This window comes from Labrus bergylta, chromosome 3 (assembly GCF_963930695.1).
Source record: "Labrus bergylta chromosome 3, fLabBer1.1, whole genome shotgun sequence".
Classification (NCBI taxonomy): Eukaryota; Metazoa; Chordata; class Actinopteri; order Labriformes; family Labridae; genus Labrus; species Labrus bergylta.
In genome coordinates, this window is record NC_089197.1 from 12193285 (window position 1) to 12213465 (window position 20181).

General features: G+C 40.4%; 1 protein-coding gene across 2 annotated transcripts in view; it reads left to right on the plus strand.

Moving 5' to 3' along the window:
• The window catches only part of bbox1 (butyrobetaine (gamma), 2-oxoglutarate dioxygenase (gamma-butyrobetaine hydroxylase) 1), a 26972-nt gene extending 6799 nt beyond the window's left edge, over window positions 1-20173 (plus strand). For both annotated transcript variants that reach the window (XM_020643204.3, XM_020643203.3), the window contains 6 exons: window positions 1109-1223; window positions 15409-15607; window positions 16498-16603; window positions 16801-16997; window positions 17549-17715; window positions 18573-20173. In XM_020643204.3, coding sequence (XP_020498860.1) covers window positions 1109-1223; window positions 15409-15607; window positions 16498-16603; window positions 16801-16997; window positions 17549-17715; window positions 18573-18733 — 945 coding nt within the window. In that variant the 3' untranslated portion in view covers window positions 18734-20173. The remainder of the gene's footprint in view (window positions 1-1108; window positions 1224-15408; window positions 15608-16497; window positions 16604-16800; window positions 16998-17548; window positions 17716-18572) is intronic.
• The last annotated feature ends 8 nt before the right edge of the window (window positions 20174-20181 follow it).

A 20181-nucleotide genomic window follows, 5' to 3' on the forward strand; every position in this document is an offset into this window, starting at 1 on the left:
TGATATGACAACACACATGTATTCAGTTAGCTGGATTGTAGTCCGGACCAGCATTTGTTACAGACATGCTGAGCTTATTGGTAACAATGAAGTCAGAGCACATTATAGTGGACAAATAATATGATGACAGGATTTCTCTCTCAGCCCAAGAATTGTGTTCTGCACTACATGTTCTGTATAACTGCAGTTCTGAAATAATAAATGTGCCAATGCTGATATATCTGTGATAGACTCTTATCACAGTGATAATGGCTGACATGGAGTATTTGTAAAGCTGAAGTTGATATTGACAGCTTACTTGTTTGACTTCATGGCTTTTCTTCATCCATCGTTTGTCATTTGTTAAAGTGAAACAAACAACCCAACCAAAATGAATCTTGGGCAAAGTCAGACTTGTTTATGGATACATTTTGTATCCTGCTGAGTGTTCAAGGCCATCAGCCTGGTGATAAACTATGAGCTACAGGGACATTAGACGATCTAATTCTGGCAGAAGCACACGTTCAGTCTGACATTTGAAGTCCTTTAAAGAAGCCACCTTCATGAGCTGCGTCCTTCAGATGATTCTTCCTCTGAAATTTGACGCAGCTGTAAACAGATCTTTGTGAAGTGACCAGGCTGCCAAGCTACTGCTTCTCATTGTCTTTTGTTGATAAAATAATCATATGCAGTACATTTCCTGTATTGTTTTATGTTTCCAGTACCAAGATTTGCCAGGTGGCCTATTGGGGTAAACATCTGCTTCATATAGCACAACAATTATTTTATTTATGCCCCTGGCTAAAGAAAGTATTAGATGCTCAAACCCAGCATATAAGAAATCCTGAAAACAGTTAAAAATGTTGGCTCAGGGCGCTGGTGGCTCAGTGGTTAGTGCGCGCCCCATGTATGGAGGCTATAGTCTTCCAAGCCGGCGGCCCAGGTTGGGATCCAGCCTGTGGCTCCTTTCCCGCATGTCATTCCCCACTCTCTCTCTCCCTGATTTCCAACTCTATCCACTGTCCTATCTCTCCATTAAAGGCACAAAAAGCCCCCAAAAAAACCTTAAACAAAAAAAACACACACCATGTTGGCTCATGGAACCAATCAGCTGTTTGTATCTCCACAGGTGTCTATTGTTTGGCCCGACCAGCACACCAGTGTGTTTGATGCTGAGTGGCTGAAAAAACGCTGTTTCTCTCCTGCTGCCAGACAAGCAATGCAAGAAGAACTTTTCCTCAATGGTGAGTCAAGATTCAATATTTAAAGTCTAAACTAGAAGTCTTTATTTGTAATGATTCGTTTGGGGGATCACCTCCTCAGGTCCTACAGGTGTTTTTCAACCAAATGTAAGTTAATGAAGTACACCGGGCTAAAACTAATACAGTCTTATTCAACAGAAAACCTATAATCCTTCATTAAGGTGGTATTTGGTTCCCCAGGCAAGATTTCAGCTGGTACCCCTTGTGTTACAGCCAATTCCACCACCAATCTCAAAATTCATTCACTTAAAGAAAACAGCTTTATGTTTTACAGATTTTCTTTATTTAAAAAAACAAAACAAAAAGTTTGTTAAATATTAATTAAAAATATGTCCTTTTTAAATAAGTAATGTATAATGCTTTCTTGACTTTTTTTGTAATATTACTAAATAATAGCATGAAATTTTCTTCTTATTAGCTTCAACTCTTCTTCCTCTCTCATTGGCGCCCCCTATGAACAGCCGGCGCCCCTAACAGTTGCCTTTACTGCCTTTGCCCCGGGCTGGTTCTTGCTGTCATATACTGTGCTGCGTTCAACTGAAAGGCATTTCTATTCTAGCCCCATCAGTTATATCAACAAGGGCGACCTTAACAACAGGTCTTTAAAGGAGGCCATGAATCATAACCCAGCTGTCTTTGAATTGACAGGATGGACAAACACGGCCATGAATTACAGCATTTTCAAAGTTGTATCTGAGAAAAGCAATTTGTCTGCTTGCTGAGCAGCCAGTTCCTGTTTCTACATAAATAACAAACAAAAATGACACTTCCCATTCTGTAGCCACAAGCTGTTATCAATGAGTTATTATAGATTGGAGACACCACTCTGGCGTCCTGTCCCCACTCACTTAAAAGTGCGTTTAATCCAAAAAAACTAATTTCATTTTACACTACACTTTACTTTTCAACACAGAAATGTACAACAGAAAGTATTTAAACAGCTAGCAACAGGATTCTGAAAGGAGAGAATACTTTTGTGAGAGGAAAAGCTGTGAAGTGGGTGATTCTGTACTTTCCTGAGTGTCTGTTTTACAGTCAGTATGAAAATGAAAGTAGGACCGTTTCTGCTTTTGCATTGATGCTGATAAACTAATTTGAATTCTCCATTATATCACCAGACTTCTTTGTCCTTTCTCTTGATTTTGATTATCAAAGAGCTTCAGGGTTGCTGAGCTGAGTTTAGTTTCACCTGAAAATGAGTGTAAAATCGTCGTACACAGTCATTTTAAGCAAGAGAAATCACATTATTTGATTTGAATGTGGGGATGTTTATAAGACTCTTTTATTTAGATGTCTTCTGTGTTTTTTTAATCCGTCTTGTTCAGATTATTTTGATTAGGTACGTTTCCCATCATAGTATTTGTATTAAAATAGGCAGTAAGACTGGATTTGTTGTGCTTATCCCTGTCCATTATGCAATTGAAGCAGACGTATGTACCTGAGTGTGTGTGTCTGTCATGATGAACATGAGCGGACTTTCTCCCTCAACCTTTCCTGTGGAAAAAAAGGATGCCCTTGATTTAAACCCTTCTTTCCACACATTTTCTTTTTCCGAAACATAATGTGGTTGTTGAGGAAGGAAGGTTTTTTTTCCTCTAAAGACTGGAAAGAGAAGTTATTTTACAGTACATTTACAATGGCCCAATTCACTTTACAGCCTGCCAGACAGCGGAGGAGAAAGTTTAGCTGTGGAACAAGGTAGGGACGTTTCAGTGGAGCGGGGGATGGACTAGTTGGTTTGTGTACACACACGTGGTCCTGAAGGACCCACAGGGCTGAGCGGCTCCTGCTCTGTTCCAGACTGATTAAGGTTATGTGTGTGTGTGAGTGTGTGTGCGCATGTGTGTAGCAGAAGTCCTCTGCTCATACTGAAGTGTAAACAGATCTCCCTCATAGCAAATGACAGACAGACTGATATCCATATGATAGTTTAGATATTTCTTCTTAGGACAGAGTCAGGAGCTCTCCTGGAAGACACTGCTAAGGTCATCCACCAAAACACAATGCAAGATGACATACACACACACTCACTGGGTTTAATTATTTCCTCCTGAGTGCCATGCAGTTTGAAATCCCTTGGACTGGAATATTCTGAAAAGGCTGTTCAACATCCTTCTTTTTGAAAATGAATGATGATGAACAGCCTTCACCTCAGAGGATTTTTCTCCGGGTCCCTCCTTTACTGCTCCATGACGTTAACTCACTGAAGCAGAGTCCACAGTTTGAATTTCTGTTTCCTTTTTCATGCAGTGCAACTTGATTTTACAGGCCCAAGTGTGCCTGTTAAAGAGTTCTCAACAGTGAAAGTCAAGCGCACACAGGACACTGTGAGGTCAATATGAAAATTGGAGCTCTGGGGATATTATTCAGCCAGCTCTCTACCTCCTGCTTTTATGTCTGAAGTAATGTTTTTTTCTTCTGCTTTTACCGTAACTATGGAGTTTGTACAACACAAACCACAGGATGTAGTTCAGGAGCCACTATTTGTGAAGTGAGACATTGGAGAGGTACTATACAAGGGCACTTATTACACTATAAAAAACTTTTCATGTCTGTATTATACAGGGACCAACCAGGCTGTGATGAAAATCTGCTCTGTCACACATTTGAGAATACTTTTACAAAGACATTTCTTCTTTCCAACATTCTTAGACAGTCAATTGTACTTTAAAAAACCAAACAACCTTAACTGTTCAGGTGTGGAGGTGTTTATTTTCAAATATCTAATGTAGTGTATTGGATCCACATGTGATTTGACCTCTAGTTTATTGTCTCTGCACAAACTGAACATAGGTACTATATGTCTTCTCTGGAAATGGTGCAGGGCAGTGGACCTTCTGAAAGGCTGACGTCTGTATAAACGTGAGCCTCTTTCAGACCCAGAAGCCAGATGGAAAACTGATTTGAGAGTGAGGGTCAGGAAAAGATCTGCATGTTCTTACCAAACACAAGCTCACTGTTGTCAGTATTTCCTTCCTTGGGAATTAACAAATCCCAGAGCCTGTAGGCATGTGTAACCAGGAATTTAAACCCAAACTGCCAGAGTGTTGAAGACTGAGAGGTTACCTACAGACTTTCTTTCCTAAATCCGAAGGTATTATCTGTCTTTTAAGGTCAGCATTTGAATTATAAGCCTTTAATTGCCTTATTAGACATTTGTTAGGCGTTTTTTTTATTGGATTCTACTTGTATTTGATGTATTTTCTCCCTTACGAACCCCTCACTGTTTTGTGATTGTCAGAATGGCAGTGAGCAGACGTATGAGAAACATTTTGGTTTGCCGATGTCATCAGCAGTGCTAGCACCACCCACCTTTGGTCCTCCTTGCAGGTTAACATCCACCTGCTTGTGCTGAATGTTGTTAGGCATTGCTATGTGGTAAATATATACCAGTTTAACCTGACACAGCCGAACAAACATTCCTATCTGTTTTCTAGGTCAAAATACCAAATGTGCTGCTCCTGCAACATACTATCTGTTAATTACGCTTATTATTATCTGGGTAGTAGAACAGGGAGAGCAGGCCCATTACCCGGAGCTTCAGCCAGTCTGTGGTTACTGCCCTGGCTAGTGGTGGATGGCTGTGTTACAGTTGGAGCATATCCTTTGACCTGCATTGTGGGATAAGATAAAACTATCAATAATTTGTTTTACAGACTCGACTAGTAATTCTGGTGCACAGATAATGAGTTGGCATCATTTAACCATTTTTTCACGACCTTTGGTATTCACACGTGTTGTGTAGTTGTTGACATGTGTGCTCTGAACCTTCACTTATTAGTGGAACGTCCCTTTAGAGGAGAGTCATGACGCGTGCTGTGTGAGCTGCTCTCAAGAACGGCAAAAGCTTTTGTCACTCACGGCCTTATCTGCAATGACTCTTCCTCTCACCGATAAATCTGTCAGTGAATTACTCAAACGCCTGCCGGATGCTTTTAATATTTGAACCTTGTCATCGTCTCTGGCCTCCCATTTTGCGCTTGTCAAGTTGATTCAGTCTGGGTGGTATCATGACTAATTTCATGTCACTGGTAGTTAAAAGCTGGATTTAAAAACAGGTCAAATTGAATTTTATAGAAGGTAAAAATGTGCCAGGCTAAATAGTTTGCAGCTTTTTTTCCACACCTTCATTTAGTTCATAAAAGGAGCCTGTTGTGTATCTGAACTGACTCTCCATCCATTCTCTAATTCAGTACACTGTGTGAATTGCTCGCCCTCAACAGGGCGTAATGGCATGTCATTTTGGTGACAAGTAGCCATTTGCTGTGATGACCCAGAATAACTGCATCAAGTTGTCCTAATAGGAGTAAGTACCACCGCCTGGCCTCTTTGCACGCGCTTCTCTCTGCCCTGCAGGTCTCAGGCTGATGTGATTTTACACGTCTCATGCTTGAATGGTAGTTTAACCATGTGGAGTTAAGAAACTAAAGTGCTTAAAGGTTTTAGCCTCTGTAAGCATTTGCAGATTGTTTTTGTTCCTCTGGCTCCTCTATTTGACTCCTTACTTTGTATTTTAGAATCAGAACAAACACAGAGTTAAGTCTACAGAAAGTTTCAATGTCAAGCTGTGAGCACCATATGTCTGATGAGACGTGTGCAGTGTTTCCCCTAGGTTTACAGCTTTGGGGGGGTGGGGGGGGGTGGACACACGCCGACACGACGACACAAACACTTAAAGGAATCTTGGTGTTCATGCGTCACTTTTAATGACAGCTGTCCTTTTCTGTCAGAAAGGTATCCTTAATGACTTCTTTCCCTGATTTCCTACTCTATCCACTATCCTATCTCTACAATAAAGGCACAAAAACCCCCCCAAAAAATCTAAAAAAAATAAAAATAATAATATATATATATTTCTTTACTTGACCTTCAAGGGGGGCCCTAATATAATGGTAGGGGAAACACTGGTGTGTATTTGTTGTAATGAAATCCCTTTTATTCTGTCTTTTCACTGGTTTAAATAGTGATGTGTTACCTTTAATTGGGCCTCAGATTTCAATGATGCTGTACTTAAAACTTTACTTTAATGTTACTGAGGGGACATTTTCTTTACAGTCCAACACAAAAACATACAATTATTCATAAAAAAATCTGCAAAAACTCTAAATCTCCTGCACTGTCACCAAGAATTATGGATACAAAAAACAGAAACACATCTGGAGTTATAACTAATATTCAATGGAAAGAGCGTGATCACTATCTAAGTGCTACCTTTAGGGAAAGAAAGCCATGACCCCAACAAAAGCATCCAAAAGTCAAATGTTTAGAGCCCAAAAGGATAAACAACCCTCACTTTATACAGATACTGTTCACCAATCCATCAGAAAAAGTCAATAACACAATTAAAAACGAATAAAGGCCTAATTCAAGAAAGCTCAGCCCAATGGATTGTACATTTAGAATAGCGAGTACACCAGTGTAGTATAATCCAAAACTTCCATTTCCCTCCTCGCAAAGAAAACACCTGTACTATTACATGATTCGGTTCACCTTAACTTGAAGTTAAAGTTAAAGATGGTTTAACAGTTAAACCATCTTTAACTTTAACTTTGAGTTAATGATACCTCTAAAATAAAAGCTTTAACCATGAGACTGTTTGATTAAATAAGCACAGTCTGTTGTAAAATGTCATGCAAGTACTGAAAATCTGAAGAAATGTCAAAGCCAGTATGCTGAACAAATTCATTAAAATTTATTGTCAGAAACTTTCTCAAGAGAGAAACTATGATGACACTAAAGGTACAATGAGATTTCTCTCTCTGTAACAGCTGTCATTGGTAATTCCTTCTCTGGCCTGCCAAAAAAATGTCCCTAGTTTCTATTCACAGCCAAAACTGTAAAAAAAAAAAAGAAAAAACAATTGTAACGTTTAACTGTAGGGACCTTCTGTCAAAATATCTCTGGCAATTAACCGTGTTTTTATCTCTGTGGTCTGGACCTAATTAATCTTAGCTTTGTGTAAGTCTCTGTGGAGCTGTCAGAAGTCTGACAAAGGCCATACATGCTCTATATACTTACACTGTGGAAAATATTCACCTCTATAGTACACTGTGACACTGTTTATGGTACTTGTTAACACATTTAGAAAAAAGGTAGAGAAAAATGATCATGAGCAGGTTTAACTCTCAGTATAATGCTTTTTTCTCATCTTTCAAAAGTGTCAAAAAGAGGCAAATGTCACATTTAATTCAAAGGTCTCAGTTACTTGTTTTTGTACGTTTTTGAAGAATTAAAAGTTTTTTGTGCCTTTACTGGAGAAACAGGACAGTGGATAGAGAGGGCGAGAGGGACAGGGGAATGACATGCCAGAAAGGAGCCACAGGTGGGATTCGAACCTGAGCCACCCACTGCGAGGACTACAACCTCCATACATGGGGCGTGCAAACTAACCACTCGACCACTGAGATGTATTTTGGGCTTTGTGCCTTTATTGGATGGGACAGTGGATAGAGCAGGAAACAATGGAGAGAGAATGGTAATGACATGCAGGACAGAAGACACAGGCTGGACTTTAACCGGACCCCTGCTTGGAGGACTATAGCCTCTGTACATGGGGCACAACCTAACCGCTAGGGCATCTGCACCGCAAATTTTTTGTAGCAGCTTTTTCTCTCATGCTTGAATCGTTAAGCTCAAATTAAAATTTCCACGCCCATGTAGCCGTGACAGTCAGTGACCGGAACCGCCCGTGATCCAAGGGTCTTTGTTTCAGTCTTTGTGGATTTCCACATGCAGGACAAAATGTACAACCAGCAGCAGTTTGCACATGTAGACACATCTGCCTATGCAGACACACTTGTCTGACATTATGGAAACATATCCCTTTGTATTTTGTCTTATGGTGGTTACATATCTAAGAGTTGATTCTGGTATTTATAAATCTACATCCAACCGAGGGGAGATTAAAATGTAAAAATCTTGAATAGAATTATTTTGCATTTTTATATTATTCTTACTTTTGAAATTGCACTTTTATTTTATTTTTTATTTTACAATATGAGTTTTTACTTAAAAGTATTCTTCTAAAATCGAGTTTCTTTCTTACATATACTTATTCTTTGCCAGTCCTCTATCCTGAATGGATAAGGGGGCTGTAGCCATTTGACCTCATTTTGTTTTTGGTTCTTTTGGCAGAAGTTCCCTTCGGGGTTTGGGCCAATCTTTATTTTTTTGACTCTTATGTCTCGTATTGAAACCTTACAGTATACATCAATTACTATTTCATTACCATTGGACAGTTATTGTAAACTTCCTGACAAAGCAGCCTGAGGCGCTCCCAAACACACTCTTGAGTTCTGACTTTTCTCCATTAAGTCCACTGACTTGTTGTATAACTCAACCAAGTAGCAGCTGATTTGTTAATTTCCCGTCTGTCTGGTGTTTCCCCCTTTGCCATCTGGTCTGAATTTAGCCTTCTATGTCATCACTCTTCAGTTGACAGAAAGGCTCCTGGAAACATAGCGGTGGAGGTCCATCCATGGAAAAACTTGTATCTTTCCAAACCTGACCCCCACTTTCTTCAAACATCATTTACAGCTTCAGCAGAAGAACACGTGCGCGCAAACACGTGTGCATGCTGTGTTATCAGCCTGAAAGGAATTTGAAGAATCTAAACTGTGAACTATGACTTCAGTGTTTTCATTTGTCAAAATTAGTTTGAATCATCATGCGCTGTGATTTAATGGACTGCTGAGGGTTTTAGCCGCTCCAATTTGTCAAACATAACGGTGATCAGCCAAAACGTCCACATATCCGATGTTTTTTTCGGGAGAACCGGGGCGTCTTTCAATAAATGTCACTATTTTTCACCTACACAAGTTATTTTTTCACAGTGTATGTCTTCACAGATCAGCTATATTTGGATTAATATAATTTTTTTCTGTCATCTCTTGAAATCTTCACACTTTGACAGTCTACATCAGACTGTACGGAAAGCTGGGTGATTAAAATGATTGGATTTTTCATTTCCCTGGCAAGTTAAGACCTCCTGCTTGGCACTTTAAATAATACTGAAAGCATTGAGTCTTAGTTGGCAAAGAGAACATCATTTGACAAACTACTGCATGGCTCAGTAGAGTTTTTTTGGGAACCTAAGCTTGCAGATGGAGAAGGAGAAGAGTTGGTTTAGTGTGTATATGTGTGTGTGTGTGTGTGTGTGTGTGTCTGTCTGTGTGTGAAGGGCCTGCAGCTCTCCAGTAAGAAACACTGCTCACTCTGTCTCCTCTAAACTGGGACAGAGACTGAGGCTGGCCGCTCTGTCTTCCAGGTCAGTTACATAGATAAAGGTGTGTTTGTCCAATTAGTGGCGGGTGGAGTTAGTTTTTCGCAGCTCCCTCACACGTATACACACATTATGAAAACACACACATACATGCTAATTGTTGACTGGAATATGAATGGGAGTTTCACAGTTTCCTCCTTGTTTTTCAAATGTCTGGACTCGCAGGTCTGTTAATGTTCTTCTTGGCTGTGTTGTAATGTAATGGCTGTTGTGTCTTCTCAAGAACTAAAATCGTTTATCATTGAGCAGATTTTGTTCTTGCAGCTGTTTAAAAGCTGAATATGGGGGAGGAAACCTGTTTAAAATAAGAGTCTGTCTGTCTTCACTCATGACATTGATGAACACAGATGAAAAAAAAACGTTAATGATTTATAACTGGACGTGATCAATGAGAGTGCCGTCAGCTCAAAATTCTGTTTTAACTGGAGCCCGACCAATTAATCTGCCAGCCGATAATATCGGCCGATATTAGCATATCAGGTGAATATCAGTATCGGCTAATTTTATCTCTGATATACGTCAATATTACTAGATTTATTCACCAGTCAAATAGCATTTCATTTGAGTTTAATTGTATTGCAATAGCAGTTCTCTTTCTGGCTGTCACTAGCAGAGTGTGCTATATGAAGGTGAATTTAATGTTTAAATAAATGTATAGAGCAGTAAAACATACAGTACTTGTATTTGGGTCTGTGTTTTAATGGGCTTGAACTAAAAGCATGAAAAAGAAACTTTTGAGTTTACAAATAGCTTGAATTTTTTGTGAAGAAGAGATATGAAGACAGAGTATTTTATTTTATGATTCCACATACAGTTACAGACTGCAGTTCACCCTCTCATCAACTGAAACTGAAAAGCCCGTCCAAGATTGACTTTTTTCTAATTGTCAATTTCTCAGTTGTTTTTTTTTCAATCCACTCTGGTCTCCTATGAGTCTGACTGATGTTAATACTAAATTAAATTATGAGCTAAGACCTGTATCGGAAGGCGTTTTCATAATTTCTGTTCGTAAAAAGAAAAGATGGACCACTCACAAAGAGATTGTTCGTTCCCAGACAAAGTTTCATGGAGCACAAACAGAAACAGGTGTTCAGGGCAGATGGGAGGACTCCAGTCTCCATATTTCAGGCCTTTGTACGAGGTTTCAGGCCAGTCTTAATAGGGAAAAAGGGTTTAAGAACTTTCCTTTTCTTCTTCCATTCTAAAGAAAAAAAATCTTCAAAAAGTTGAGATCAAAGTGAGAATCTCTGTATTATTTCTTTGATCAGTTCATCATTTGACATTTTCTAAATTCTTTCTTCATGTTTTTCTAAAAGCAAAATAGTTGATAAAATCCTCCTTCTCTCATTATTTTTTTCTTGATACCCCGCACTTATACTCCTTTCAAGTCGGTGAACACTGGAAATGAATTTAAAGCTTTTATTTTGAAGGTAAAATAGTTCCATTATGCTGCTATAAGTACATCATGAAGTATTAACTCACATGGTTATACCACTACTGGCTTTATTTACTCATCACTACAATCAGAAAGTGGAATATATCAAGATCTACTTTCAGGTGAAATAAAGCAATCTTATTCAGATTTACTGAAGTACTTCTTTAAAATCCTTTAATGAACCTAACAGCTTGAATCTTTGATATAAAAGCCACTCTTTCCAAAACAGAAATGAGAAGGGTTTTCTTTTTGATGCCCATCTGGCTGTGAGCCCTCTGCTGTGCATTCCTCAGGCTGCCCATTGAAGCGAACTGATCCGAGCTCTGTGATAAAACTTAACCAAGTCAAAACAAAAAGCTCTGAAGATAACTGCAGTGATTCAGACAGCTTTGAAGGTGCTCCCAGCTGCTCTGCAGTCCTCTGAGCTTAAACAGAGCACAGTGAGGGGAGAGCCAAACTGCCATGAGCTGCCTGACAGCCACAGGAGCCCCAGCTTCAGGTTTCCTCATCTGGAAAAGACACTGTAGCAGACCACAAGCCGGGAGAAACAGGAGACGGGATTATACACATAGACTATCTTGTCAGAATGTCAGAGGCGTCCCTCCAAGCTCACCGCAGCACATTCCTCGCTGTGAAAAACTGCAGGGGTCCTACAGACATTAGAAAATAAAGTTAAGTCTGAAACCTGGATGTGTTTGTTAATCGGCCACTTGGGGGCAGTGAGAACAGGAAGTAAACACAACACTGACATTTCATCACCATAAGTTCATGATCTAAGCAAGTTGTTGTTTCTTGACTCATTCACCAGTTATAGAGCAACATCATCATTCATCCTCTGCCATGAATTTAAGTCCAATACTGACTCTGTTTGAGCTCTGTTTTGGTCTCTACCAACTTCTGGGACAACTTCTTGAGCTGCAGCAATGTCTCTTTCAGGTAGTTGTTTACTTTCTCTTTCTGCTGCCGGGCTTTGAGCAGGTAGTGTACAGTCTTTCTGAACACAGTTGTTGGAAGGTTAAGAACAGATCTCTCCAATTACACACTGACACGTTGACGTTGTTTCTAAAGGTAATATCAGTTACAGATTAAAAGATACAGTATAAGAAAGGCCTTGTTCATGGTGTTCATGGTCATTCATTTGATGAATAACATCAATTAGTAAGTACTTCTCATTACTCATTGACATACAAAGACATAAAGTGAAGTCACATTCAAGATAAAGACGGCATCATTTTAGACAAACAAAGGAAAACAAATTACATAACAGACACATTCAAACACAATCAGATATTAAGATCACAGATGAACACAGAACTGAAGTATCACAAGTATCATGGAGAGTTATTCATTGATTTCAGTAAATGGATTATGTTTCTTAATCTGAAGGAGCAGGAACTGCTGCCATTGCATGTAAGCGGAATAGAGCGAGCTCTCCATTTCAGCATAGAACTGTTTCCTAACTCACAGATTTGATTGTTTCTTAATCTGAAAAGTAGCATTTTGCACTTGTTTTTTAATGCAATATAAGATAGTTAAATCCTATTTTGATTACCAGAGGGGAGATTCAGGAACACTCTGCACAAAATAACCGTATTTTTCCAGTTTTGAAGCTTTGTTTTAGCTGCACTGAATCTGTACAGGATTTCAACACTTAGGATGAGAAAGCCCCAATTTGTTTTTAAGTCTGCAGCCAGTTGACGCTGACAAAGGACCTTCCTCATTATCACTTACATCTCAGAATTGTGATTAGTGGAGAAACAAGCAAAAATGGAGGAGCTGATTCAAACGCAGGTATTCATGCAAACTCTTTTTGTTGGACCCGGCTCGACTGCAGCGAGCGTGATAAGAGTTCAAAAAAAGATCTGGGCTGAACTGCAGCCAGGACTTCACAGCTGATGTATATGCATGCTGTGTCTGACGCTGTAGCCTCTTTGTCACGGGTGACACCCTAAACCACGGGGCCAGAACATCGCCAGACCTTTACAAGACATGCAGGTCCAGTTTCACAAGAGTAACTGTAACATTCAGGCTTGACCTTTACCCCAGTTTCTCATTCTCCACCTTTGTTTCTCTCTGCCCTCTTGACAAGTTTTAACAAGCGGGGGTTCCTGACCCTTTGAACTGTTCGGCCAGAAGCTGATCGTTTGTGACAAGAGCCTGGAGGGAGGTCCAGGAGTCACGATGATCACTGTGTTCCTGACTGATGTTACATCCCTGAGTGCTGTGTGCCTCACTGCTGCTAACAAAACCAGGAGCTGAAATTCCTCAGCACCAGTTAAAGTGTGTAAATCTTTACGGCCTTTAGAGTCTTTTCATCTTTTGGACATTTTTAAGAACCACAAATGAAGTTCAGAAAGCTTTCTCTGCTGCTCGTCCAGTATCTGCAGACTCGTAATCTGTTTGTGATGCAGATATTTGGGAAGTTGTTTTGATGTGTGGGAATGGAAAGAGACACGAGGAGGAGCCACTAACAGACAGGTACACAATCTTCTTTGCTAATCCCTCCTCCTCCTCCTCCTCCTCCTTCTTCGGCAAATCTACTTAGCAGCTGCTTCAGAGGAAGTCACTGGAGAGGAGCTGCATGGAAAAAGGAGTCGGGCCAGCTGGGCGGAGACCAGTGGGAGGATTTTTTCCACTTCTGTCTGTCTTAGAGAGAGGGTCTGATTTTTCTCAGCCAGCTATTCATCCTGAAGTTTGCAGACCATCGAACGCACGGCAGGCTGCAAAGTTTTCAAAAGAAATACGAAGGGGACCAACAAAGTAAAGAATTAATGTTATCGTTCAAGAAGAAAATATACATACAAAACACATTATTTTATTTTTAAGCCTGAAAAGTTTCAACTCCATTTTTTGTGATGGGTTTTATTAATTGAAAGTATTTCCTGTTGCCATACATTATGTGACTTCCTTTATGTCGTCAGTGGAAAACACTTGGGCTTAAGATGTGTGTTGATGGAAAGTAGAAAGGGCTGTCTGTCCGCTCTACAGCTGGCCCCTACTGCATGTCGTCCTGGTTCTGGTTCATTTTATCAGTTGAACCAAATAATAGGATAATGTCAACACAGCTGCCTTCAGTGAAAACTTTCATCTTCTTTATTTTGAGTTTACACGACTGAATCCTCAAGGGTGTCTGGACTATCATTCATGTTCAAACATGCAAAAAAAAACCTGCCAATATCCTCTGGTAAATCAATCACTTGTGCAGATACTTAACAAAAAAACATCTTCAAGTGTTTTAGACAGATGGATAAACTCATATAAGGATACATGGATACATAAATGATAGATTATTGGGAATTTGTGGCCACCTTCCTTAAATATACAAACCTAGTCAAAGATAACTTAATACTTACGATTTATTCCTCGGGAGATTGATTTTCTTCATTTTGTAGAGCGGTTTTAAAATGTATGGAAAATCTTAAATAGTGGAAGCATACAGCTGATGGTCACTAGCACCATCACGTGTGACGCTGAAGACTAAAAACAAAGCAAGGACACAATAAAGGAGCAGAGAATGTGCAGCTTAGTCTCCGTTGTTCTTCCATCTGCTGAGGAGATCACTATACAGTCCTCTACATAGATATAGATAATAGTGAAGGATTTCAGATACAACCATGACTAAATATATCATTGTTTGTCTCTAAACCCATCAGGTATTGTCTGATGACAATATAACCTCAGCGGAATAGACAACTTTTTGGGTTGCTTTTGGTGTAGTCCAGCAAAGACTTCATTTTACAGTCCGACTTGAGAAGCGTGAATGGAGTTTGGATTGAGTCACAAAGTCTGAGAGTGGATCGTTAGCTGTACTTGAATGCAGATGTTTGTTTATAGGGTTTAATTAAAGCTGCTTGGTCGTCGTATGACCCCCGATAGTTTCCTGGGTTGCATCACGGCGGATTGCAGCCCGTCCCTCTTTTTTTGCTCTCTACCCAGACTGAAGCTGAAATGCAAGTGGATGATATCACTGGACTAGAAAGGAAACCAGAATGCTTCACACACCAAGTAAAGTGGCTTCTGCCGACATATTCTACTTTCTTATTCTTGACATGAGTGATTAAAAGACATTTTAGCACACATCAGTAAATCCACACAGATGACAGTCACAGTGTGTGTGTGTGACGCATGAGCAGCAGATGGGACTAAACTTCTGCCCTTGCAGTCCCATTTCAAGGCCATGTAAGGGGAAGAAAACAATGAATGTAACATCTGATTGAGCTGCTCTGAAACAGACCAGTGGTGCTCTTGTTTTTGTTTGTTTGTTTGTTGACGGAGCAGCAACAGGACAGGCCAAAGGCTCACTGATGGATGGAAAAGCTCCATGTTGGTGCATTCCAGATGCAGCTTATTTCCAGTCAAACACAATCCCCCCCCCCCCAAAAAAAGCTTCTCTATATGTAAATCTCTGCTTAGATGAAATAACATTATTTTCATGTTCTCTCTCATTTCAGAGCGTTATTACTGGGACTCCAAACTGCGCATCCCCACAGCAGACTACCAGGAAGTCCTGCATGACGATCAGGCGGCGCTGGCCTGGCTCTTGGCGCTGCGTCGCGTTGGCATCGTGTACCTGAAGGGGGCTCCAGCTGAGCAGGGCCAAGTTGCTAGACTGGCTGAGAGGATTGGCTACCTCAGGCTGACATTCTACGGGTAAGACGCAGTGATGTTCATCTATTTTTCTCCAATCATCCTCAGCCAAGACTCTGTTTACAAATCGTATTCCTCAAAACATCCTGAACTGCTGAATTTTCCACTGATCATATTTTAGCTGGAGAAGAGCCCAGAGAGTGTTATTAGTAAGAATTCAATTAAGAAAAAGCTCATTGTTTATTCTCCATTTCCAGGGAGTCAGGAGAGAAAAGAAAAGGAGATAGACATTGTGAGGAAATACGTTCTCAGATTCTCACTTAACCAAATGAATGTTGAGGATTATTCCTCCACTGGTCAATTATGTACAGCTTTGATTCTTTCCTGTTCCACGGAGAGCTCAGAGGTGTCTTTGGGCCTTTCATCGCACCAGAGTCATCTCTTTGACTTAGTGCAGAGCTGATTACTTGAGGACAGAGACGAGGAAAACAACTTTAAAGCATTCCATCTTTTTTAAGCCAGAGGAATTACCTGCTGCACTCAGTCAGAACAGAGGTTTGGAGCCTCAAGCTTTCCCTCTGCCAGCGGATGAGCTCATACTGTTGGAAGCAAAAAAGACTGCAGACTCTAAGCTGAAGGCCTGCCATCAGAGAAACTAGACCGCTTTTACGAGTCGGGCATCCAAACGAGGCTTGCAAACAGAACATGGAAGATAACTTTACCTCATTAGTGCTATACTCCTGCTGCATCTCAATGAAATGTCGGCTTCAGAGGCAGCAGTCTGCGTGTTCCTGTGAAGCTGCCCACTTCCCCCCCTCAGGGAACCCCACAAAGTTCATCTCATCTCTTTCTCTCTTTCTCCTCACAGCTCCTAATTGTCGCTGCTTATCTTCTGAAGCCAACGTTAAATAATTAACGAGTAGTTTATTAATGAATGTTATCTTTGTCCTCAGGCACACTTGGCAGGTCCAGGACAAATACATGGCAAACAATGTAGCCTACACTTCTGGAAGGCTCAGTCTCCACACAGACTACCCGGCACTGCACTTTGCACCTGGAGTGAGTAAATCTAATTAGTATGGTCGATTAAGAGCATTAAACAGAGATACTATCACTTATTAGTTTATGTGCAGCTTTTATAAGGCTGTTCCAGGGCTGGAATTTGGGTTGTTATGTCCTTACAGTTTTTAAAACAAGCATTTGTTCGGCATATGTTTGTGTGTTTTTTTTTGTGTGTGTGTGTTCGACTGCCATAGGTGCAGTTTCTTCACTGCATCACTCAGGCGGTGGAGGGGGGCGAGAGCGAGGTTGTGGACGGCTTCCACATGGCCAAGCAGCTGCAGAGAGAAGACCCAGAGGCCTTCAGGACGCTCACCTCACTCCCCGTGGACTTCACTGACACGGGGACGGACTACTGTGACTTCATGCTGCAGTCCAAGAAGTGCATCATCGAGTGAGTGGAGACAGGCGGACAGATCACCTGTTGTTTTTATTTTTCACACATTCACTGTCTCTGCATGAAGCTAAGTCACAGACAAGAAAATGACTTTCATTGCAGAAAAAGATGCTGAGATAAAATCCCCCAGTATGAGAGAATGAGTGAATCTGAGATATAAAATGAGACACTGCCATCTGCTGTTCACATTTGTTATGACCAAATATACTGAGTACATCCTACCAAATTGTGGGGAACTTTCAGAGGAGCCGCCTCTCTGTTCACTGTGTTTAACTGAGAGCTTCAACAGTTAGCTTCAATGTTCATGTGTCCATGATCTTTTTTTACCACCTGGTTTACCTCGAACTTAAGTTGAAACGATTTCCTCCATTAATTTATTCATTGATTGACTGATTCATCCCTGCAACGCTTCAATGCAAAATATTAGTTGCAGCTTCAGACGTGTGTTTTGTGTGCTTGCTCACTGTTGACTTACATTTTCAAATCATAAAAAAATTGTTGCACATTTTCTGTTTTAATTAAATAATTTCCGTTTTCCATGTGGGCAGCCTTGACCCTGAGGGCCGAGTCGTTCGGATTAACTACAACAACGCCACCAGAAACTCAGTGCTGGACCTGCCCTTACATCAGGTTCAGCCTTTCTACAGAGCTCTGAAGACCTATGTGAACATCATGAACCGACCAGAGAACGTGGTCACATACAGCATGCAGCCAGGTCAGCGAGCAACTCTTAAAACTCAACCCGTGTAAAATGATGTGTCTGTGAAGGCCAGGCTAATAATAACCAGAACACGAACTGTCACAGTCATGTAGAACAACAAGTCTGCCGTCATGAAGGTCATGATGACATCAGGAATGTCAGTGCCATCTCTGTCATCTCTGACCAAATCAGATAACCAAAGTCCGAGGTACCCCCTCTCTAAATAATCACTGCTCGGAGGAGAGTCTGCTGCAGTGACAGTGAAAGAGTCGTGATATTCAATGAGACATTCAGGACATCAGAGAGGAGCAGGAGCCTTCCATTAGTAGGGAAGACGGTGTGTCCACAACATCACGCTGGGTTCAAACAGCCATGTTGGAAATCATCCATCCTGTTGAAGCGTCCTTGAGGTCGCTCAAAGGATTCTGTGTGATTCAAACAATCCTGTGTGTGTATGTGATGTGCACCAGTAGAAGTGTTAAAACAAATGGGTCGGGGTGAAAAAGGCCTGTGACTAAAGTTTAACACTAACCACACTGCAGGGCTGTCCTACTGTCAGCATCCTAATGTGGTGGGAATGAGGCAAGCTGGAAGAGTTTCTCTTTTTAACACATTTATTTAGCTATATGTAATCTGCTTTTACATAAAAGATTAACTTTAGTCTGTCTGGTTAACACGCATTCTGCCTGCAGGAGTTTCATGTCCAACACCAAGAAGTACAACATCTGATCACTACATTATAATGTGGAACCAAAAGTTTGACACGAACATTAAGCATAGCAGGTCAGGGTCTGAGACATTTAGATAAATGTGGCCGTCTGAAAATTGTTCCTCAGACCCGTTTCTGATCAGTCTGTGTTTTTGCCTTTCAGGAGACTTGGTGACCTTTGATAACTGGCGTCTGCTGCACGGGCGGAGGAGCTACGTCAGCAGGCTGGACAGGTTGAGACACCTGGAGGGAGCCTACCTGGACTGGGACGAAGTCATGTCCCGCCTCCGGATACTTCGCAGCTCGGTCAATGGCAACGTCTGAAACTTCAAAGTAAAGACGGTAGCTCTGCAGCCTTTGCAGAGAATGGAAACAATGTTTTAAGTTTCAAGAGTTCAGCTGAACGCTGAGGAGACGGAGGGCGAAGTGCAAAGAAACTATCTGACAACAGGTGAAGAGCTTGATCTCTTTCTGTGAGTCAGTCAGGCATCAAATCAAATGAATTTAAATCAACAGTTGAGGATGCTTTCTTTAGGCTGGTTTTAAATCTGCAGGGTATCTTTAACTTTTCAGGCTTATTACAGAGCAACGCTTCAATGCAAAATATGACACTTAGATTTCATTTTTATAAGCTGATACTTCAGAGGTTTTATACTTTTTTTTAATTATGATATTATGAAACTCAAGTTTATTTTAATCAAATTCATAATTCCCTGTTCTCTGGTTAAGCTCACCATGTTTCAACTGTTTCTGAAATCATATTGTTTTTTTACGATGGATTACAGACTGTTATTTAGTTTAATAATGATACTTCTGCTTTTGTTAGACGAGGATGGATGCATTTGATTTGTAATGCAAAAAGAATGAAAAAAAAACTCAGAATGAGCAGGAAATCGCAACATGAAACTACTTTGTTGTTTAACCAAAACAAAATAGTTCCTGTGAAAGCTATAGTTGTAAATATGGAAAAGGACTTTTCATCAGAAACAGAAACAATTCTTTCTTTGTATTCAGCAGCATGATTTACTTTTGTGTGATCCTGGCAGAAGTTTCAGAGCTGTTATTTATTTATTTTTTTGTTTGAGGGAAATTCTATCCTACACATATTTCTAAACTACCCGACTGGTTACCAGGATTTGGTGATCAAATACTTTTTTTTTTGTAAAAAGAATCCATAAGGTACCTGTGAACTTTTTCATGATGTTATTAGAAAGCACAATGTGCTTACGTTTCATGTTGCCAAGTTTGTGATGCTGTTATTCTCTAGATTGGACATTGACGAGTTCTTCTCATTCTTTGGGGGAAATAATTTTCAGACGAGGTTTGACATTTTAACGGTCACCGAAGTGCCCAGAGACAAATGTATCCGTTACAACCTTGATTCATTTTAATGAAACTATAACGACCACTGTGCAGTATTTAGGTGCTCTAACATTTTTAGAGGGAACAGTAAGTTTCTTATAGCGAGATGCTCGTGTAGATGGAAATACTTGACACTGCTCCCGTAAGATGAAATATAAAAGACATTATGGATTTATCAGGTAAAGTGTGATCAGGTGTTCACTGTTGAGCTCACCAGTGAATGGTATATTATAGTGCGGCAGCTGAGACCTTTGTTTGGGGAGTATTCCTTTGCTCAGTCTTAATTCTTTTAAGGGTTGCACTGCTAGTCACTATGAACTCAAACTATAAAGAAAGCTTTTTGTAAAGTGTGTTTCACTCAATGTACACACAGCTGGCTCAAATAAATCTCTGTAGCTCCAACTTTGTGG